The sequence below is a fragment of the Podarcis muralis genome, chromosome 15 (genome assembly GCF_964188315.1).
Source record: "Podarcis muralis chromosome 15, rPodMur119.hap1.1, whole genome shotgun sequence".
NCBI classification, from domain to species: domain Eukaryota; kingdom Metazoa; phylum Chordata; class Lepidosauria; order Squamata; family Lacertidae; genus Podarcis; species Podarcis muralis.
In genome coordinates, this window is record NC_135669.1 from 1281391 (window position 1) to 1305167 (window position 23777).

At 50.4% G+C, this 23777-nt stretch overlaps 1 protein-coding gene across 7 annotated transcripts in view; it reads right to left on the minus strand.

The window, feature by feature from the left end:
- TACC1 (transforming acidic coiled-coil containing protein 1) overlaps positions 1–23777 on the minus strand; it is a 97492-nt gene that overhangs the window by 52115 nt on the left and 21600 nt on the right. For 4 of the 7 annotated variants that reach the window (XM_077919545.1, XM_077919544.1, XM_077919543.1 and 1 more), the window contains exons 1-2: positions 16831–17156; positions 14171–14286 (exon numbers count right to left, since the gene is read on the minus strand). In XM_077919545.1, the coding sequence (XP_077775671.1) occupies positions 14171–14286; positions 16831–17012 (298 nt within the window). In that variant the 5' untranslated portion in view covers positions 17013–17156. Of the gene's footprint in view, positions 1–14170; positions 14287–15922; positions 16661–16830; positions 17157–23777 lie in introns of those variants that run through there. The other 3 variants (XM_077919546.1, XM_077919548.1, XM_077919547.1) reach the window with 2 other exon arrangements.

A 23777-nucleotide genomic window follows, 5' to 3' on the forward strand; every position in this document is an offset into this window, starting at 1 on the left:
CCTTTCTGTATTGTATTTTTAACGTTGTACAGTGGTACCTCGGTGTGATGGGATGATGAGCTGCTTGTGCGTAAAATGCAAGTCCCTCAGAGTTTGATCAGGTTTTCAAACCTCTGCCTGTGACGGAGCCCCTCCGGCATGGCTGCGTCAGTCGCTAGCAGAATCCGAAAGTGGTTGCTTTCGGAATCGTTTCCAACATAAAAGCTCCTTAACGGAAACACGTCTTCTGGACTCTCGGCGTGACAGTTTCCGTCGAGGAGTGGGTGTCCCTATAGGAGGTCCTGAGACCTCCCCACTGTTTTCGCTGGAAGCGTCTCTGAGCCATCCCTCCGACTCACTTTCCCTTGGAGTTCCTCCTCTCCCCCTACTGGTTCCCTCTTCAGCTGCTATGTCTCTCTCAACCTCAGTGAGCCTTTGCACCTCCTGTCCTTCCGATGGCAGTTCCCATCCACCTCCCCTCCAGGGCCCCCTTCACCCCCTCCCGTCTCCTCCCCTACGGGCGGTGAGGAGGTAAAACCCCTGAAAGAACCTCCCTCATCTTCCGAAGTCTCGAACACTTCCCTCCACTTGTTGCTGTCCCTGGTCTCTCGGTACTCCTCGTCATCGGAGTCCATTCCCTCTTCCAACTCCGAATCCGTGAATCCTTCCAGTTCCTCTTCCTTGTCGGTGGTGCCGAAATACTCCCTCCTAAACCTTGCTACAGGCTGAGGTTTCCTCGGGAATCTTTGGTGGAACGTTTCTATTAAAACCTCGTCATTGACCTCCCCTGCAGTCACCCAGGTGTTTTCTGACTCCGGTTCCCCTTCCCACGCCACCAAATACTCCACCTGATTTCCCTTCCACCTGGAATCGAGGATTTCCGCTACATGGTTGCTGTTTTCCCTTTCTTCCAAGGCGGGTTCCCTGGCGTGCTCCCCTTCACGTCCTCCCCTGTACGGTGACAGTAACGACCTGTGGAACACTGGGTGCAATTTCATATGGTTGGGCAACCGGAGTTTGAAAGCCACTGGGTTGATCTGCTGAATGACCTCAAAGGGTCCCAATCTTTTGGGTCTCAATTTCTTACAACCCCCTTTGAACGGCAACCCTTGGGTTGACAGCCACACCTGATCCCCCACCCTTATGGTTTCACCTTCCCTTCTGTTCTTGTCTGCCTGCTTCTTATATTGTGCCTTGGCCCTTTCTAAGTTGAGCTGGAGCTGATGATGGATCGCTTCCATCTCTTCTACAAAATGTTCGGCCGCTGGGACGCTCCATCTCTCCCCTCCTTCCCCTGGAAATGCCCTGGGGTGACACCCGTAATTAGCCAAAAAGGGGCTCATCCCTGTGGACACATTCTCCGCATTATTGTAGGCAAATTCTGCCAGCGCCAACTTTTCGACCCAGTCGTTCTCTCTGTCATTGACATAACACCTCAGATATTGTTGGAGGATGCCATTTGCTCTTTCCGCCTGCCCGTTGGTTTCAGGGTGCCGGGCAGTCGAAAAATTGACTTCCACGTGCAGCAAGCTCATGAGCTTCCTCCAGAACCTGAAAGTAAATTGTTTGCCCCTGTCTGAGATCACCCTCAAGGGGGCGCCGTGCAACCTAAAGATGTGTTCTACAAACAACTTCGTGGTTTCTTCCGCTGTGACTGCATGTGAGCATGCTACAAAGTGGCACATCTTAGTTAACAGGTCTACTACTACCATGATGGCTGTTTTCCCCTTGGACTTCGGCAGATCCGTCATAAAATCTATCGATACCGCTTCCCAGGGCCGTTCTGGCGTGGGTAATGGTTCTAATAACCCTGCCGGCGCCCTTCTTTCCCCTTTGGCTCGCTGACATTGGTCACACCCTCTTACATACTCCCTTACATCTTCCCTCACCTTAGGCCACCAAAATTCCCTGGTAACCAACCACATGGTCTTGTGTTGCCCAAAATGTCCCGCCGTGGGGCTATCGTGCAACTGCTTGAGTACTCTCCCCCTCAATTCACCTTCGGGTATATACAGTGCCCCTTTGTAATACAATGCCCCATTTCTTTCCTCGAAACCTCTGGGGCTCTCGCCCTCCCCCCTGAGACCTCTGAGCTTATCCTGGGCATATTCATCATTTTCCGTTTCCTCTACCAGTTCTCGTTGCCCCACCAGCGCCGCCCCACACACCCAGCGGTCCTCAGGGATGACATGTCTCTCTTCGATTGCCCCCTCCCCCTCCAAATACTCTGGTTTGCGTGAGAGAGCGTCCGCCCTGACGTTCTCTGGGCCTGGCACATAACAAATTTCAAAGTGGAATTTGGAGAATTCCTGTGCCCATCTCACTTGTCGTTGGTTGAGCACTCGAGCCGTTCTCCAATACTCTAAATTCTTGTGGTCGGTGCACACTTGCACCTTGTGTTGTGCCCCAATTAATAAATGTCTCCACCTCCGGAACGCTTCGTGAATGGCGAGTAGTTCCCTGTCATACACCGTGTAGTTCCTCTCGGATTTATTCAGCTTCCGCGAGAAGAAGGCACACGGTCTCCACTCCGACGTACTCCTCCCCGGTTGAAGAAGCACCGCCCCTACCGCCCGGTCGGACGCATCGGTTTCCACTCTCATTGGTTTTCGTAAATCCACATGCAGAAGTTGTTCTTCCGAGGCAAAAGCCCTTTTCAGTTCTTCAAATGCTCGCTCCGCCTCCGCCGTCCAAACAAATTTCTTCTTGCTGCTGAGGCAGTCGGTGATGGGCGCCGTCAAGTGGGCAAAGTTCTTGATGAACTTCCGATAGAAGTTCCCAAACCCCAGGAATCTTTGCACATCCTTCTTGGTCTTCGGTGTCTTCCATTCCAGTACCGCTTGGACCTTGCCTGGATCCATTGCCAATCCCTTGTCTGACAAGCGGTACCCCAGGAATTCCACCTCCTTGGTATGAAACTGACACTTCTCCAGTTTCACCCACAGCTGGTTGGCTTGCAGCCTGCCCAACACTTCTCGAACGTCCCTCACATGCTGCTCCTCATCCTCCGAATATACCAACACGTCGTCTAAAAAGGCCACACAATTCTTGTAGAGCAAAGGTCCCAGGACGTGGTTCATAAAGGCTTGAAAGCACGCCGAGCCTGCTTGTAGACCGAAGGGCATCACGAGGTATTCAAAGGCTCCCAAAGGGGTGAACATGGTGGTCTTCCATTCATCCCCCTTCCTTATGCGTATCAGGTTGTATGCCCCCCGCAGGTCCAGTTTTGTAAAAATCTTTCCCTTCCTCACCCTGGTCAAAATGTCATCAATTCGGGGCATAGGGAAAGCCAGGGGTTCCGACACTGCATTCAGGGCCCTAAAGTCCACTACAAGCCTCAGCTTATCTGTGTTTTTTTTGTCCACAAAAAACACTGGGCTGCCCCCCACCGCTCGGGACTCTCTGATGAAACCTCGTTTCAGGTTTTTGTCAATGAACTCCCTCAACTCCTGCATCTCCCTGTCTGACATGGCGTACAGCTTGCCTACTGGGAGTTGGGCCCCAGGGAGTAGATTGATTTGACAGTCAAAGGGTCTATGCGGCGGCAGTTTGTCTGCTTCCCTTTCGCTGAATACGTTGCTCAGATCTGCGTATTGCGGGGGCACCTTCCCTTTATCCGTTACTTCCATCCCGGCTAGGGTGACTCTGGCTCCTCCCGGAACCTTCCCCTCTTTGCAGTGTTCTAGGCAATGCGCTGACCCAAAGGAGACCACCCTCTGATGCCAGCCCACTAGCGGATCGTGTAGCGCCAGCCAGCTCATCCCCAAAATGATGGGAGCTCCTCCCAAGGTGGCCACGTTAAACGCTATCCGTTCGGTGTGCCTTGCCACCCTCATTATCATCGGGACAGTCTGTTGGCTAACTTCTCCTCCCAACAGCTCTCTGCCGTCAATCGTGGTCACCTGCAAGGGGTTACTTAAAGGGATGGTCTGTATCTGGTGCTCAGCTGCAAACTCCTTACTCATGAAATTACAGGAGCTGCCTGAATCCAAAAGCGCCTTGATCTTTAGTGGGTGTCCGTTTGGCAGTTCTAGTAACACCTCTATCACTAAAGCAGGTCTTGGAGGTTCCGGCGTGGGCACTTTCACTGCTCTTTGGCCTGGCTGCTGTGCCCCGACGGTGGCAGCCAGGCGTTGGCTTTTACTTGCTCCTTGCCTTCCTCCTCTTTTTCCCCAACAGCTCCTGCCATCCCTTGCCATTCCTTTCTTTGTGGGCAGACTCTGGCAAAGTGACCTGGCTGTTGGCAGAGATAACATTTCTTGGCGCTCTTTCCCTCCTTCTTCCGCCCTTCACTGGGATTTGAAACTGCGCGCGCCCGCGCTGTTCCAACTTCCATCGGCTCTGCCGGCGGGAAAGGTGGCTCTGGAATGTCTGGAATGCGGAAATCCCTCCAACGTTCCCCTTTCCCTTCCCGCTTTTCCAAAGCCCTCGCCTCCTGGCGTGCTCCTATGGCCAGCGCGGATTTGGTCAGCTGGTCCATAGACTCCGCCCTGGGCCCCCGGGAAAGTTCATCTTTCACGGCCGAAGAAAGCCCCTCTTCAAAAAGCATCTGGATGGGTTCCGCCGATAGATCCCACCCCAACTTATGGATCAGCATGGTAAACTCAGTCCAGTACTCACGGACAGATCGGCTCCCCTGTTTGCAAGCCATTAACTGCCTTCGCACCACTCCCTGCTCAATGTCGCTGGAAAACATCAGGTCCATGGCACGAAAAAACTTCCTCGTGTCCTTTAGGATCTCATTATTCACTGCCATCAGGGGTCTAACCCAGTCCTTCGCTCCCAATTCGAGATGGCCAATCACAAAAGCCACTCGCGATTCCTCGTTGGGGAAGTCATCATACTGCAGGTTGAGAGCGTATTGCATCTCTGTTCTAAAGGCATGATAGTTCCTGGGATCCCCCCCAAACTTCTGCACCAATCCTGGCACCTTTCTGGCGAGCGGGGTGGTTTTCTCCTTTCCCTTTTCTGCATCCTGAGCCCTCCTCTCCTCGAGCCTCGCCGTTTACAGCGCAAGCTGGATCTCCAACGCCCTGTACCTTTCTTCCAGGCTTGGACCCCCTCCAGCTGCTCCTGCTCCTCCGGTTCCGGCTGGGTCGCTCATGATGCCTCTCCCTGCACAAGCTGGCTTTCGAGGACTTTCGGATTGCTGTGATGGGATGATGAGCTGCTTGTGCGTAAAATGCAAGTCCCTCAGAGTTTGATCAGGTTTTCAAACCTCTGCCTGTGACGGAGCCCCTCCGGCATGGCTGCGTCAGTCGCTAGCAGAATCCGAAAGTGGTTGCTTTCGGAATCGTTTCCAACATAAAAGCTCCTTAACGGAAACACGTCTTCTGGACTCTCGGCGTGACAGTTTCCGTCGAGGAGTGGGTGTCCCTATAGGAGGTCCTGAGACCTCCCCACTGTTTTCGCTGGAAGCGTCTCTGAGCCATCCCTCCGACTCACTTTCCCTTGGAGTTCCTCCTCTCCCCCTACTGGTTCCCTCTTCAGCTGCTATGTCTCTCTCAACCTCAGTGAGCCTTTGCACCTCCTGTCCTTCCGATGGCAGTTCCCTGACACTCGGGATGCGAACGGGATCCGTTCCAGAGCCCCGTTCGCATCCTGAAGCGAATGTAACAAGCGACGGCCCGTCTGCGCGTGCGCGGATCATGTTTGGCCGCTTCCGCGCATGCACGTGACGTCATTTTGAGTGTCTGCGCATGCATGATTGGCGAAATGCAAAGCACATTCAACACGAGGTATGACTGTATTGTATTTTTAATATTTGATTGGGAGCCGCCCAGAGTGGCTGGGAAAACCCAGCCAGATGGGTGGGGTATGTATGTATGTATGTATGTATGTATGTATAAATAAATAAATAATTTCTCTCTCCCCGCCAAGCCAGCCCTTTCTCTCTCCCCACTAAAACAGCTCTCTCTCTCTCTCTCTGGGTCATTCCACGCCAAATTACCTGGTGCCATGTGCTTTCACGACTCAGATTTTCTTCAAACAAAAATTATGTGTAGATACCTATGAGATAACCACAAATATTTTTTTAAAGATTTTTTGGTCCAAAATTGGGCGCAGGAGATTTTTTTAAAAATTTCGATTTTCACATGATTTAGGCTAATGCAATTTCTGCGTCAGTGAAGGAAAAAGCTCCTTTTTCACTTATTTTTCGACCAATTGGGCTTATTTTGGTATCAAAATAAAGCTAATTGTGGTATCTTTCAAAATAAGGTATTAAAATGGTATTAAGTGCCACAGAAAAGGGTCATCAACCATTCAAAGTGAATTTTTGTCATTTTATTCCCGGTAGGTTCGATAAGCCATAGTGCGCAAACCACAACTAACACATGTATGGGCTAACCATGTACTTGTTATGCTTTACAAATAAGCAGGGTGTTTTTTGTCATTATAAAATAAATTGATTTTGAAGTAAAAAAATTTTGGGGGTACAGGTTTTAAGGTCTCTTTGAGCCTGAAATAACTCACACATTCATGAGAATAGTTAAAATTGTACCCTCTTATGTTACAATGTCATCTGATATATTTTAAAAATTAAGTTTTATTGATTATTTAATAAAAACAAAACACGTCTCAGAGCCCTTGTTCATTTTATTGTGTAAAACACTTCTGCAATGTTATGGTCAAAGCTATTTTGTTTTCCATACATGGAATATGGTCAAAGATGCTGTTTTGACCACTGTATGCAATATGACCTTTCTGAATGAGCAAAAAAAAGTATGTATTTATTTTTTACTTCAAAAATGTCGTGAGAGCACGGTCGAGTATTAAAATCAGGTGATTTGGTGCGGAATGACCCCTCCCCCAAAGCAGCTCTCCCCCCCCCCCCGCCAGCCCTTCTGGATCCCTTCCCCCGCACCCAGCCCCCTTTCCTCAGCTTCTTCAGGGCTGGCACAAGCAGAACCCGTACTGCAGCAGCGGGGCTGCATCCTGCCACGCCATCCCGCACCCTGTGAGAAGGCAGGCAGTGATGGGGCTGAGATGCTTGGCATTGCTCTGGGGGCTGAAGCGGTGGCCACTGGCAACACTCGGAACCGGAGGAGGGCAGAGGGAGCAGGAGCTGCAGGGGGTGGTTGCTGCTGCAGCAGTAGTGGCGGAGGGACCCGGTGCTGGGAGGTGCGGCGACAACCCTTGCCCACTCGCTTGCAGTCCAGCCCAGCCTTCCCTCACTCAGTGCTGGCCCGGGACAAGGCACCACTGGGCATCTTTTCCCTCGCCCTGACAGGACACAGCGAGCGGGGCAGAGGGCAGCTGAAAGGGCAATGAGGGGAAGCTTTGAATTCTCAGGTGGTGCGAGCTGTGCAGGTGGGGGGGGGGCTGTTCTTCCCCTGCCCTGATGGTTACTACTGTCGGTTACAACCACTGACGCATGGCGCTCAAAACAGAAGTGTGGCACTCAAAACAAAGCATGTTCGGCTTCTGAAAAAGGTTCACAAACTTATTTCCGGTTTGCAGCATTTGGGTTCCAAGTTGTTCGACTACTAAGGCGTTCGAGAACCAAGGTACCACTGTCTCTTGGGGGCTGAATGTAAGGAGCAAGAGGCCCACTGAATTACAGAAGGCTCCTGGCTACTGGTGCTCAGTCCACTGCACTTCAAGGACTGCAGGCATGCTGACTGAGATGCGGGGGGGGGGGTTCATCTCATTTGGTGGAATCTGTGGCTGGAGGGGAGAACAAGCGACTAGGACTCCTAAGTGGGAAAACACCACCTCTGCATGCAGAAGGGGTCCAGGCTCAACCCCCAGCCTTGCCATAAAAAAGGAGCAGGTAATGTGGATGAGGTAATGAGGGTGATCGATTGGAAGGGACCCAAGGGGCATCTAGTCTCACCCCATGCAATGCAGGAATCTCAACACACAATCTTCTGTCCAATTTGAAACCAGACCAGACCCTGTTTAGCTTTTCAAATGTGCTAGCAGTTTTGTTGCTGCACCATGCATCCTGGGTGGGTGACATGGGTGACCACAGCCAGAGATCCTGAGAGGCAGCTATGTTTGGAAATTAGTGATCTATGCACACACACCATGCAGAGAAGGGAATCCTGCCATGTCTGCCTGCTAAACTCTCCCAACTGCATGGAGAAACAAAGACTTGCAATTATTCTGAATTAGCAGGTACAAAAAATTATATAGGTCATTTCTGAACATGGTGGTTTCAGAGAAAACACACAGTTGCCTTGCCAGCCTGAAAGTGGGCAGCTTTGGAGACCTGTGTGCGGGAAAGCTGTGCAGGGTTCCATTTATGGAGAATCTCAGCTTTCTTCTTTTAAAATGAAGTTTCTGATCCTTATGGAATGACCCCAAACCAACCTGCTTGTGCTCAGGTGTAGGGAATCACTGGCCCTCCAGACATTGCTCAGCTACAACTCCCACCATCCCTGACAATTGGGCCTGCTTACTGGGACTGATGGGAGTTGTAGTTCAGCACCAAAGGTCCCCCAGCTTAGCACCGGGATCAGCCAAATCAAAGTGGCCGGGCAGAGGCATCAAAAGAGAAAAATGTGTGGCAGTGGGGTTGCCCCTCCACTAAGGAGTGTGGCTGCTTGTAGACCTCACATACAACAGGTGCATAAGAGAAAACCCTTTAATCGCTGTGGAATGGCACCTCTGTTATTTAGCCACTGACAAGTGTGTGTTAAATGAAACAGATGCCCTAGTTAGTACATTTTATTTGTATTTTTAGAGCTCCCTACCTCTTTGGCAGCAGGTCGCTTGCACGAATGGCAGGTGCTACCTGCAGAAAACATGCTTCTCTTGGCCTTCTGGGAATCTAGCAAAGCCATTCAGGTCAAGAGAATTTCAATGGATGTATTAGTCAAGCTCCAGCAGAAATAGAGGCTGCAGCAATCAAAAGTACAGTACCCAAAACCATTTGCAAGCCATGCATCTGTCCATTTGCAGAATACAGGGCTAAGGGAAAACATTTGGGCGTCCAAGGTAGCAAATCCTCCCCACTTCTGGCACCACCCATCCAAAATATCTTTTGCAAGCCCTGTTGAAAGAAATGTGTGTGTGTGTGTAAACTGTCAAAATCTGGAATAAAATGCTGAACATAATTTCCTTGGAATCTCAGCTTCCTTTCTCTTTATAAATAATAATGTCTTTTGCAGCTGCAGAGAAATTCTGAACTTGCATAGGTTGCTACATCTGTGTAAAACCAAAGACCAAATAAAACCTTTTGCAGGCGTTTTCAGGGCTCCTTCTATCCTGAGCACCTCTATAGATCCTCTGTCTGCCTTCCTCCCTCCGTCTCCCAGCAATACTGTGAATTATCCAAACCAGAGCCTTGCAATGGGGATCACTTGTGCAGAAGCACACAAACTCCCTTCATTGACACAATTTGTTCCAAGCACAGACTTTGGGAGGATAATTGAGGATTTGCTGAGAAGGGCACCATTGTGTGATGTTTGGCCAGCCTCAAATACCATCGCTTTAATAGGTGGAGCCTGACTGGAGAATTTTGAAAGTCAGTCTACTGTCATCTCCAAACTGGCAGGCACAGTTTACCCAGCGAGCAGGTCTTGTGCAATGGCATGGAGAGGAAGGAGGAACTGCTGCACCCTTGAACGGCTAAATTCCTCCTTTCAGAGATGAGCTCTTGAACCTATTCACAGTGCCAAGGCTCAACCTGCTGTGATACAAGCAGTAAGAAGAAGTGCAGCTAAGGACAGGAAAAGATGGATCCATAGATCCCATGATTTGCCTATGAAGGTGAAATCAGGCCCCTACTTAGAGGTTTCTGAAAGTATGCATGGCTTGGAAACAACAGAGACACATTTTCCTCCCTCTTGCATAACACTAGGACACAAGGGAGATTCAGGACAGGCAGAAGGAAGGCCTTCTTCACACAGCACCCAGCTGAACTCTGGGATTCTCTGCTACAAGAGGCAGTGATGGGCTCCAGCTTGAAACAGCTTTGAGAAGCAGATGAGATGGAGGCTGCAAGTTATGATGGCAGTATGCCAAAGCAGAGAGGTGGGGCTGTAGTTGCCAAGCCCTGCGGGTGGGTTTCCTGCAGGCACCTCACCAGCTGCTGTGGGAAATGGGATGCTGACAAGGCAGACTCTTGGACCAACCCAGCAGGACCCTCCTTGCACTCTTATGCACACTCAATCAGGGAAGAGTCCAAATACTGATTCTTCTTTTTTAAAGGGAAAAAAAACAGATTGTGGTTTCTGTGACTTGGTGCTGAGTCAACCTCAGCTGAGAGGGAGAAACAGTTTTCTCTCTTCCTCCCAAACAGCCATTAAATCAGATCTGGCTCCAGAGAGTTTTGGGGGCGGGGAGAGAAAGGGAGGGAGGGAGACTGAGCGCCATCACTGGCCAAGACCTCCTTAACTAGCCAAGACCTTTCCTTATATGCTCAAAGACAAAAGCAGGCTTTAGTCCAAACAACAACTCTGTGGCAGTTTATATGGTACCTACTCCTACAATGCCTAAACAAGGTCAAAAAGTCTCGTAATTCCCTCCCGAATAACAACAACAACTCCACACCTCTCACCTCCCATGATGGGGGCCAGTAGCTTCTTCACAGCACCCAAAGGAGGCACTGCACTTGGACCTCATAACTTTCTTCTTCCTGGCATTTCTATCCTGCTTTTCCTCCAATGAGCTCAAGAAGGTATGTGCATAGTTCTTCCCCCTCCTCATGACAACCCTGTGGGGGGGGGGTAGGTTGACTGGTCCAAGGTCACCCAGTGAGCTGAGGGGAGATTTAAACCCCCCTCTCCCAGGTTGCAGCAAAACACTTCAACCACCAACCACCAAGAATGTGTGGAGTTTTTTCTTCTCACAACAGCAGGCCTTAGCAGTTGGCTCAGGTGGGGTTTAAAAAGTACTTGTTCCAATAACATGCAATTAACTTATTATAATGTGTGAACATTTGCATCCTGCCTTACCACATATCATGCCCAAGATGGCTAAACAGCAACAGATACAAAAATAAAGCATTTAAGATAATAGTACATATTTCTCTTCCAAAGAATGTAGGGATGGTCATTAGCTGAGATGGATGTGCACCATCCTTTCTGGCCCAGCACAGCCAGCTGTCAACCAAACAGAGCTGAAAGACAGCCTTCCCAGGAGCAGGACTTTGGATATCAGCCACTCTGTCAACTCAACAAAATTCAGTGTCCACTGCACACAACCCAGTAGCAGCCCTAGACAAGCCACATTTTATCAGTCCCAATACAATGCAGGTGCGATAATACTGGCCCATTTTGCAACATTAAGTACAGTATTAAGATAATGCACCGGGGGGGGGGGGTGAATGCTTTAGGTGAAGTGCTGGATAAAAGCAAAGTATTGCTATCAGGCTGCAGCCTTGAGAACTAGTAACTTTCTTCTGCTTTTGAAAGAAGTTTTGAAGTTCCCAGGAACGCAAACTCTGCCAGAAATAGCAGGTTGCACCTAGAATTCTGCAGGCACAGAATAAGGCAAAGGCTAATGGCCACACTGGCTATCTTTTACCACCAAGGTCTGTAGCAAAATGGCTCTGAATGCTGAGAAGCTTATGTTGAGAATCATAAATTGCTGCTAGACTCAGATCTTGCATATGGGCTTCCCACAGGCATCTGGTTCCCCCACCCCAGCCCACCCTGAGAACAGGATGTTGGACTAGGTGAGCTCTTCCAAATACAGCCCTTTTAAAAAGCACAGGATTTGCAAGCTGCAATACATCGAAATGCCCGCTGGCTAAATATCCCTGCAGGCAGAGTAAACCAGGTCACCTACATTTCTTTGGGCACTAACCAAGAATTTCCAGATGGGGACAGTGGGATGCCCTGAAATGTCCTTCTCCACACCACCCCATTGCCCATCAGTAGAAACTGCAGCAAGTGGCCTCTTTCCTCCCTCCCTTGGCAGAGATGCATATGCCATGAAACCAGGCAGCTTCTCTACCAGGCTGCCTCTCTCAATACATTTGCTGGAAGGATGTCAGAGGACCAAAGCACCCTCAACGGCCACAAGAAGCCTTTTCAAAAGGGGTGGAATTAAGCAATCAGAACCTTGCAGGCAGGAAGTGTCACTTCCTCAGGGGAAAAAAAGGATTGTGGTGTTGCAGAGAGCGGTGGGGAGTCCAGGAGGAAGAAGAGAAATGTCAGTGAGGCATGAGAGAACAATGGAAAGATACTAGGTGCCCACAACAATAATGGGAGTGCAACTGCCACAACCAAGGGGAAGTCCCTGGCCATTTTGTGAGACACAAAAATCTCTTTTTAATGTTAGCAGCATCACCAATAAGGATTAAAGCTGCCCCAGAGCTAAGGTAAAGAGCTATCATGTTCCAGACTGCTGTAGCATCCATATTCAGGATGCACCTGGAACATGCAGAAGGTGCAGCATGGCTAGACTATTTGGGGGAAGGCTACATTGAGAGGGGGCAACTGCATTCTGCTTCAGCGTATCTGGTCTCAGTACCAATGCCACAGGTTTGGGGGTTGGGCCTCTTGGGCAAGAAACCCCCAGTGCCGCTGCCCACTGTCACCAGTTGCTGCTGCTGCTGCTCTTTCTCATCACCTTCTTGCTTGTTGTGGGAAGAGCTAGCAAGTAAACAATGGCAGACACTCCATCTCCTCAGCTTGCCATCATATGTTTGTTTGCCCACTCCCTCTGGGTCTGGGTCAAAGAGAGAGGCAGATGAACAAGCCGCTTGCAGTGAGAAGCGGGAGCAGATCCACAAGGCTCCCATCAGGGGCACCCCTGCTGGGGCGTGGGCTCCTGGCAGGTGCCCAACCATACCTGCTCTCGACACCAACCCACACTGAGTGGACACACGAAACCAAACCATGGCTGAGCAGAGCAGCAGCACAACCAGAGAGGAGCATAGCAGCCACAATCTCCTCTCCAGCAGATGATGGTTTGGTTTCACGTTACATACAAATGGAGCCAAAGCATTAATGTTCAAAATCAGGTGAGAGAAACAACACTATTTTACACTGGGGGGAGGTGAGGCTGAAAATCTGTGGCAGCACTGTGGCTCAAAACCAGATCTAAGCCCAAACATTTGTCCATTAAGATGCACTGGCTAATAGAATTGTGTTTTAGATTGTGACCAAGAATAAACACATACAACAAAATACTTGGCACTTTAGTGTGTTTCTGCAGATACAGTATCTCTGCAGCTCTCAGAACAAGGCTACACAGATTTGAATGAAAATAGCTACTGAATGAACTGTTACAAATTCTAACTCACAATAGCAAAAAAGTGTTTCTTCTACTTTCCAGCATGGGCAGATCAAAGCAGATGCAATGATTTTTTGCCTTCTAGAGCTCAGCTGCCAGGCCTCTCTGCCTGAGCTTCCCACCTCATGGTCACAGGGTTCAGCCCAGCGAGCCCAAAACTGGTCCCAATATACTATGGGGAGGGTGAAGCAAAGAGCTGCCTTTCCAAGAGCTGCACCTTGAACATGCTAGGAGCCTTTGCACTATTCCAGGCCAAGGCTCTGGAACTGCATGCTGCTGAGGAACTCCCGGAGGGGAAGAGTTTTAGTCGGCTGCAGCAAAAAGAAAATAGAAAAAACAACAACAATGAAAGGTGCCTCCAAGAATGCTTACTATTTTCAGGTGGGATTCACAAAACAGCAAATTCAGGTTGTGAAACAGAAACTGATTAAGAGATCTTGTGCAACAAACCCACTTCCCCAACAGATCAGAAAAGTGACAGAAGAACACATTAGGAAGTGCAAGATAGCAGTTGCTTGGACACAAACCTTCCTGCAAGCAAATCAGAAGGAAGCCCAATAAGCAGGTCATCTTGAAGGGTCCGAAGATGCTCATTCTAGCAGAAGCCTGGGAAAGGCCATTGCTCAGTGGCGGAGCATCTCACCTGTAGAAGCTATCATAGCAGGTTGCCTTAAGAGACTTCAGGGAGACCCCTGAGAAATGACACCCTTCCCTCAGATGGCACACAACCCAGAGGGGCTGGGGGGTGGCCATCACCTATTTATAGAAACTGACAGACACAAACCAAGATGCTGCTGCACAATTGTTGTCTGCTAGACATGGCTGCAGCCAAGCATCCTGTTTCCCAAAGCAGCCAAACAGAGATGATCTGCAACCTTGGTCTTCACAGAGGGGTCTGCAAGACCATCAAGTCTGCCTGCACAAGAGGCACCTGTGCATCAAATGGCATCTTCTAACTCCATTACAAAAGGTGCGAAAAGGAACCTCCATGCCTCTTTACCTTGGGGCTCAGTCTCAGGCTCCAACAGGTGCAGGGATGGCTCCTCCAGCTCCTTCCCCAGCAAGCGGACTGGGGTCTCTGCCTCGGGAGTCCCAAAATGGCCTTCTGAATCTGAACTGCAGACAAGGAGAGGGAAGAGAAGGACAAATTAGCCACTCCTCCCAGCCCAGCTCTGAACATCTTCTCAAGTAGGGTTTCAACAAACCTTCCCGGCCATTGCCAGGCACTCAGAATTTCTCTTACTGAGACTTCTGATGAATCAGACAAAATAACATCTGTGTCATGGCCAAACAATGCACAATGTCATTATGAGTTTTGCAGTTAACAGACACATGTTCTTAAAAGGCAAACAGCCAGTAGGGTTTGCACAGGGAGAAAACTCACCAATGGTGCCCTTGGGGGATCCACTCACTCACATGGTGGTATTGGGGGACTTCAATATCCAAGCCAAGGTGGCCAAAATGAGCTGGCTCATTTCATGGCATCCCTGACAGCCATGGGGCTGTCTCAGGACATGCATGCTCCAACACACATAGCAGAGCATCCCCACTATGGCAGAGGTTGGGAAGCTTTTTCAGTCCAAAGGCCACATTTCCGTCTGAGTAAACTTGTGAGGGCCACATGCCAGTGGCCAGCAGGGCCAGAGGCAAAAGTGGGAGGAGCAATGAATGCAAACTTTGTACAGGCAAAAAGAGTCCCTGGTCAAGCCAGTGAGGGGTACTTCCTGAGGAGAGGCCAAGGACCAGGTGGAGAAGACTGGAGGGTCAAATTTAGCCCCTGGGATCAAGGTTCCCCAACCCTTCCCATGGTTTGCTGCCTATGTCTAGTACTTGAAGCATAACTGTCTCTGCATATGGAGGTTCAGGGAGGAATTCAATATTGCAGAGTGTGGATCAGGGCAAATATTTCTGCCGGCCTCTCTTCCACCTGTGCACGCTTCTGGGGTTCTCTGGACTCCCCAGAGCCAATTTTAGGGAGCGCAGGGGATGCAGGTGGGGTGAAGACCCCTTGAGCAAGCAGAGGTCCTTGCTCAGGTTTTTGCTGATGGGACCCTTTGTCCATAACACAGAGCTAATAGCGGTTGAAGCAGACCACAGATGAGGAACCTGCGGCCCTCCAGATGTTCTTGGACTCCACCTCCCATCAGCTTCAGTCAGCATAGCCAAATACGTTGGGAGTTGCGGCCCAACAACATCTGGAGAACCCCAAGTTCTCCATCCCTGCCCTGGTTGCTCATCAGTTTCACTGGGCAGCGATTCTGAGCAGGAGGGTTCAGGGCAACCCTCCAAATCAGAGAGCCAGCAAGTCCCACTGCTGCATCAGCCACTCTTCTCTAGGCTGCCTCAGAGGGCCAGATTCAGCCCTAGGGCTGCCACTTGCTAACCCGTAACAGAAAACAGGACAGGAAACTGTAGTTCTGCAAATGCTTGGGGGTCACTCTGCAGGGAGTTGCAACTAGGCATGACTCCCTGGTCAGTGGCCCCCAGCAAATTGGGAGAGGGCTGCATTTCACAGTATTAATTCATCATACATTAAGAAGTAAAGCAAAACCCAAGACCCAGTTTTTGTGCCAGGGCTCAGGCATGGAAATTGTGAAACCGTGATAAAAGAATTTGGCCTTAAAAGCATGTGTCAAGTGCCTCCGCTCTCCAGAGCAAGCACTAGCAACCCCAATAGAAATCTGGGATAGAGAGGGAGGTGGTTCACACCCAGCCTATGGAATGTCACTCAGGCAGACTCAGGCAGACTCACCTTGCCTCATTGCCGGATGAATTGAGGCAGCAGCTTCATCTGCTTATAGGTAGGACTTTGGCTGAGGCTCACTTTGTAAGGCTGTCCTCCCACAACCAGTTTTCTACAGCAGCATATAGCCAAGGGAGTGCCTCTGAGCATGTGTTAGAAGCATCTGGTATTAGAAGTAAGAACATTTACCTCCAAGAGATGAAGTGAGGTCCAGGGAGAGTTAAGCCCTGCAGTTACTTCCTGGAAATTAATGCTGCCAAAAAAGTATGACCTAGAAGCCCTGACCTTTCTGAAGTCTCCCAGAGAAGCAGCACCAAATGCGGAGAGCATTGCTCTTATCACAGAGTAGCCACAGAACGCAGGCCTGAGAACCGGCTGCAAGAGGAGAAGGGGGCTCACCTATGGAGCCCCGAATACAACCGCTACGATAAGTATACACATTTTGCCTTTACTCAGAGACACATCTCCAGGGGGTATTTCTCTTCCAGGCACAGTAAAGATAGTCAAAAAGTGGTGGAAGGACTAAGACCCAGCTTCTTGGAACACTTCATTCAAGAAACAAAATAGGCATCTAGCACGTTTTTAGCTGCGCATACGCTGTGGATGGATGTGTCTAAAACAGAGGTTTACTCCTCACGGATGCCCGATCTGGGCTAATTCACACACGCACCCAGCATGGCAGAGGATGCCCTGCACATGAAGATGGGCCTTCCCACCGAGGCCGTTCCGACGTGCATTTGCCGATCCCCGCGGCCGGTCTGGCCCCCGGCGCCACGGAGAAGCCCGGCCTGGGCAGAGCGGCCCGGGGAGCTACGAGGCGCCCCTCGAGCGCGCAGCCCGCCCGCCCGCGCCCCGAGCTGCGCCCGGCGCGTCTCGTGTGAAACGGCCCCGTCGAACCCCGAGGGCGCCCGCCTTGCCTGAGACTCAGCGACTTGGTGTCCGCCTGCGCCTCCTCCTCGTCGTCCTCGGGCTGCCCCTGCCCGTCCGCCCCGGCGAGGCCGTCCTGCTCGGGCCCCGCCGCGCCGCCGCGCACGGCCGACCACGTCCACTTGGCCCACTGCACGGGCGACAGCAGCTGCCACGACGAGCTGAACGCCATGGGGACGAGGCTGCCTTCAAAATGGAGGGGCGGCCCAGAGGCGCCGGCAGGAAGGCGCGGATCCGGCGCCGACGGGCTCCGGCGTGAGCGCGGCTTTCCGCTTCTGCGCGCCGCCTCCGCCCGGCTCGCCGCCTCCCTCCCTCCCTCCCTCCCTCGCTCGCTCGCTCGCCGCCGCCGGGAAGGGGATCGGGCCCAAGGGCCGCGCCAGAGGAGCCTCCGCGGACCCGCCGCGCTCGCTCAGCCCATTGCCGCGCCCGCCCGGGGCGCCCCAGCGCGGACTCGCCGCCGCCGCCGCCGCCGCGCGGGAGGAGCGCGCCCAATTCGGAGCAGAAGCCGCCGGAGCGCCGCCCCGGCGAGCTCGCCCCGCCTGCACGCGCACGGCCGCTTCACACGTTACGCTCGGCCATCCAGCGGGCCCGCGGAGGAAGACGGGCAGGTGCCCCAAACACGCCACGTCTGGCGGGGCTGCGGAGGCGCATTCACGAGGGAGCAGCACGGGCTGCGGGCTGGTCGCGGGGAGACGAAAGGAGTCGCCATCAGCCGCAGCGGCGCCACGGGAGAGGAGAGGCAGGGCTGGGGACAAGGGGCGAGCCTTGGCAGACGACCGCAGCTCCCGGAGCACGGACGAATATCCTAAATCCAGGGCTGCCTGGAGACAGTCAGTCAGGCCCGGCATCCGCACCACTGGCAGGAAGCAGAGAGAAGAAACGCCCGGGTGCATCTGCAGCAGCACAACTGGAAGCCTGCATCTGCAGCAAAGCATGTCTCTCCTGCTGCACAGACTCTGCAGCCACAGCAGGCGCTGCAACCTCCCAACAGCTTGACTTGACCTCCCTTGTCTCCAATGGAGACAGACAGATGCCAACCAACCAGCCTTGCAGGATCAGACCAAAGGCCTTTCCAGACCAGCACTCTGTCCAACCAGATGCCCCTGGGAACAGTGCCAGATTACCAAATAGGCAGAGTAGGCACCAGCCTCTGGGCCCCATGGGACAACTGCTGAAAATAATATTGATTTGATCTTGGGGGGAAATTACATTCAAGCTTTCTTAGTTCAATGTTATCCCACTAAGGCGGGGCGGGGGGGGGGGGCAAGATTTCAACTGTCTTGGGGCCTCCACAGGGTTTAATCCAGCACTGCCTGGGAACTCTGCAAGCAGGACGTGAGCACAACTTGGTTGCCATTCCCAGTAACTTGGTCCACAGAGGTGTTCTGAGTCCTGCAGTCCAGGTAGCGCATAATGTCCTGGCTCTGGCAACTGATTTGATACAAATGCTCACATCCTCTCTCCTGCGATGTGACATCTGAAGCCACAACCTCACCATCTCAGGGCTAAGCAACTACAAAGGAAAGTGTCAGCAGAAATGCTTCCATTGCTCTGGCACACTGCTTGACTTTAGGGAAATGCATAACTGGAACAGCTCTTTTGGAGGGGCAAAACAGCACCACGGATTGCTCCGCTGAGCACAACACCTGCGCACAAAACCAAGCTCTCAAAACATGTCACCAAACAATCTCTTTCCTCAGCCCCCACATGCAACCTGCTAACATTCTGATTGTAGGATAATCTTACAAAGAAAGACTACCATGTTGGGAAGTGGGTGGATAAGGAAGAGGAGGAAAGCAAACGGGGGTCATCCAGTGAAGAATAGATATTGGGAGATCCTGAGTGGAGAAAAGGAAGTGCTTCTTCACACAGCATCTAGTGAAACAAGGAGTGAGGAACCTCTAGCCCGCATGCTGGCTTAGCATGTGCTCCAGTTTGACCCAGAGCTGTTTTCCCAGAGCCATACCTGTGTGACATCAGATGTAGGGAACTCAATTGCACAGCTAATCCCTGCAGAAAGCAGGCTTGAAGTCACTGCACCCACCTGTCACATTTGGTAGAATGTGCACTTGGTAGAAGAGAGCTGGACAGGTCTGGTTCCCCACCCAAATTAAAGTATGGAATTTGTTGCCATAAAAGATGGGATTACGCACCCATAATTATAATTATGCATTTAGAAGGGGATTAGAGAAATTTGTGGAAGATATGGCTATCAATAGCTACCAGCCATGAGGGCTACATATTATCTGCAATATCAGCAACCTTAAGCCCCTGAATATGGGTTGTTGATGGATCAGCAGCAGGGAAGGCTATTGCCCTTGGGCCCAGGCCTGTAAGCTCCCCAGAGGTAACTGGCTGGATGCAGCAGGACTCTTACATTCTTAGCCAATTCTGCCTGATCTAGATAAGACAGCCTTCACTTGTATCTTCCTTCATCATACGCCTGAGTTATTTACATTCTTGACTTTTTACCTCTCCCCCACACTCAGGCAATGCCCTTCCTTATTTGGCTTGTGTGTGTGTGTGCACACATGTGTGTGTGCATGCACGCGCACACACACACAGGCATGTTTTCTTGCTTTGCAACTGTTCATCACTGATGGTGAAATTAAGCAGTAAGTATTGCAATTTCTTTTTGAATTATGGTGCTGGAGGAGACTCTTGAAAGCCCCATGGACTGCAAGAAGATCAAGCGTATCCATTCTGAAGGGAATCAGCCCTGAGTGCTCACTGGAAGGACAGATCCTGAAGCTGAGGCTCCAATACTTTGCCACATCGTGAGAAGAGAAGACTCCCTGGAAAAGACCCTGATGTTGGGAAAGATGGAGGGCACAAGGAGAAGGGGACGACAGAGGATGAGATGGTTGGACAGTGTTCTTGAAGCTACAAACATGAGTCTGACCAAACTGTGGGAGGCAGTGGAAGACAGGAGTGCCTGGCGTGCTCTGGTCCAGGGGGTCACGAAGAGGCGGACACGACTAAACGATTAAACAACAACAACATTGCCATTTCTGATATCTGCTAGATTTATTGCATGGGTTTTCATGTGCATTTAAAACATAGCAACACACACACACACACATCTTCAATAAGACATAAAATCCAAGCCAGTACATACCGGTATATATTGAAAAATCACAAAACCAGAGCTAAAATTCTTCATAGGAGCTAAAAACAGCAACTAAGACCCAACAAGTAAAAAAAACAGAAGAGCTGAAACCTCCAACCATAAAACCGAAAGAACAGAAAAAATTACCCTGTCCTGATTCTGGGGAGAGAACAACATGGGAGCTGAGGGATCTTTCCTAGGGAAAGCATTCAGAGCACATGGGGTGGTGCTGGTAAAAAAACGGCGAAGGCACTGACTCTCACAACTCAACTCTAGACTTCCTATGGCAGGGGCACTCTGACGACAGCATCTGGGAGAAGGGACCCAGTTGTAATGGGTGTGTGACGAACCATTTCCAGTCAAAGGGGCACCTTCCCTTCTTGGGAACCCTCTGGGGAACACAGGCCACTGGGGAGCAGAGCCAGAGGCAGAAGTGGGTGAGCAATGAGTACACATTTTGGATACATAAAGGTTTGGACCTATAAAGCCTTTAATGGCTCAGGATCATGATACATCAAGGACCGCCTCTCTCCATATGAACTGATCCAGACTCTGCAATCATAATGTGAGGCCTTTCTTTGAGTGCCTTCTCCACGAGAGGTCTGGAAGGTGGCGACAGGAGAATGGGCCTATTCTGTGGTGGCTCCACGTTTGTGGGATGCCCTCCTCAGGGAGGCTCGCCTGGTGCCTTCATGATACACTTTTGGGCACCAGGCAAAAATGTTCCTCTATAACCAGGCCTTTGGCTGATTAACATTCTATGGCCTTTTGAATGTGTTTGTTGGAGAGGGGCTTACTGGTTTGTTTTGTTCTAATAATAATACATTTTGCTTTTGTACAATAGGATCATTTCTACACACTCACACACTCACACACACCTCTCTCCTCCATGGAGGTAGGCAAGAGTTCTTAATGGAATTCAAGGACATATTTGAGCCAGGAGAAAACCCTGATGGAGGAGGGTATGAAGCATGGCTACTGAAGGATGTGACCTGAAGAGAAAGGGAGCGTTTTTCAAACAGGTTGTTTCAAACAGTGTTACTAGAGATGTCTGCAATGAGATATATATAACATTGTTTATATATATATATATATATATATATATATATATATATATATATGCTTTCGTAGATTTTCACGGGTACAGGAATGCAGGTTTTGGTGTCCTCGGGTGTCTTCCCGTGTAAAAGATGGGGTGTCTAGGCGACGTTTCGACGAGGTCTCACTCGTCATCTTCAGGCTGGTGTTTTCGGCTTCTTGTTCCAGTAACAAGAAGCCGAAAACACCAGCCTGAAGATGACGAGTGAGACCTCGTCGAAACGTCGCCTAGACACCCCATCTTTTACACGGGAAGACACCCGAGGACACCAAAACCTGCATATATATATATATATATATATATATATATATATATATATATATTTGCTTTCGTAGATTTTCACGGGTATAGGAATGCAGGTTTTGGTGTCCTCGGGTGTCTTCCCGTGTAAAAGTTGGGGTGTCTGGGCGACGTTTCAAACAAACAGACGAATAAATGCACGTATCGCAGAACACAAGAATGCCGTCAAAAAAGAAGAAAAAACTTCCTCTCTTTTCCAACACATGAAAGAAACAGGACACGAAATTAATTTTGCAGATTCCAAATTGCTCTCTAACATGGAACATCACCACAAGAGAATAATCATGGAAGCCATCGAGATAGAGAAACACCCTCACAACATGAACAAGCGTGACGACACATCCCGCTTGCCAGACATCTGGAAATTAGCCCTCCCCACAAAAACTGACACCAGATCCAGAGGCACACAGAACGCCATCACCAATCAACCACACCAGACCCAAACCCAGACCCTCTCCACAGATAAATTACAGACACCATCCAGTAGCCAAACCATGGTGGCACCTCCGGATGCTGCACCCCCCTGCAATCCCTACACAGATCTGGCTGGCACAGGCCACAAAACCACAGCTCGCCCCTATACACGAAGCCAAGCCAGAGCACAACTAAATGCAGTACAGCCATCTTCTCAGAAAAACTCTTCACAAAGTTCAAGAGGTCAAGACACAAAGGCTTTAGCAACTAATCCACACCTAATGACCCACCTAAGTGGTACTCAGGATATCACTCAAGAAATCACTCAAGATATCCCTCAAGCAATTAAGGAACAAAAAAAGAAAAGGCACACTAGCCTGGGAACTTCCTCTCGGCCCAGAACATTGGAGGCTATACACCACACCTCCTCAACAGTATTTATAGGAACTCAAACACTGAGATCCTGCTCTGTTCCAGTAACAAGAAGCCGAAAGCACCAGCCTGAAGATGACGAGTGAGACCTCGTCGAAACGTCGCCCAGACACCCCAACTTTTACACGGGAAGACACCCGAGGACACCAAAACCTGCATATATATATATATATATATATATATATGTATATAAAATTTTGGGGGGTGGGACCCCCCCTAATCCCTAAAAATTAATAAATGGCAGAATTTTTATTAATTGGGATATGGATGAAAGTACAAGCTGCAGAGCTGCATTCTGGGAAGAAGAAGGAGGAAGGAAGATTGGGATCCATCTTGGTCAGGTTGGCTGCAGGCTGGCTGGGAGAGATGCCTTGGACTCCAGGGCTGCACTGCCATGGGGGACAAGCTCCTCTTGAAAAGACCAAGCTGTAAGATCTGGACTCTCTCCATGCAGACGTGTAAAAAGGTGAATAAGCCATAGTTCTTAAATCTACAACAGTCTCTGCCGTGTTTCAATTCTCCAAAGGAACACAGACCCGGTGAGCACCTGGAGCCCCATGGACTTTTGCTGCAGCTCAGCAGGGAGTGGGGGAGGCACCCGACTTTTGTAGCAAGACCTGTATTGGTGAGGAAACTCCTTATTCAAGGAGGGTTAAAGCTGCAGATCCCCTGTGCCTGCTTGCTTGTCAGGACATGTTCATGCATTGAGAGGTCAAAAGATGGCCGGCAGAGAAGGCAAGACACCATGGTGGCCAACATGCCACCCAGACACATGACACTTCCATAGAACAATGTCATCAGGATGACAAGTCTACTCCAAGGGAGTCCATTAAACTTCAGCAAAGGGAGGCTGCCTAGAAAGCAAGTGGAAGGATGGGTTCATGATAATATGCAGTGTGCATTTCCCTTACTACTGGGTACTCTTATCCCTTCCGTCGTGAGGAAGCACAGGGAGTACAACTGTAAAATGGCAGGCAGGTCCCTTCTCATCCTGCAGACTTCACTCAGCTGAACACTTCTCAAAGAGATCATAGAACTCCATAATTGTGTAGCAGGAAGGGATTCCCAAGAGTCATCTACAGCCCCCTGCAATGCAGGAAGCACAGCTCAAGCATCCCTGACAGATGGCCACCCAACTTTTGCTTGAAAAGCCCCCCACCACAGCTGCTCTCCCTTTAGTTGCTACAGGCTTTGGTGACCCGTCCAGCTGTGCTAGTTGCCTTTGGTTGCTGCAATCTCCAGAGTACAGGCACAGCCCAAGATTCTTGGCATTATTGGAGTCCCCGTTCCCTTTGGGCATGAAGTCCATTTGAACTGCCCCCCTGGAGAAAAACCTCTCTCTCCAGTGAGCCTGGAGACCAGCCCCCCAATGGCAAGTCTGGGATGTTGGCTTATCCAGAGGCATTGTGGGGCGGCAGCAGCAGGAGAGGACACAAAGCTTGCCCTGGAGGATGGGGGCAATGACCTCTGGACCTGCTTCTGTCAATAAGGCATGCGGATGGATCGCCTATTAAAAATGGTTGCCAGGGTCGATTTTTCTGTTTTAAGCAATTCTTCACACAATAATTGTTGCAAGGGAAGAC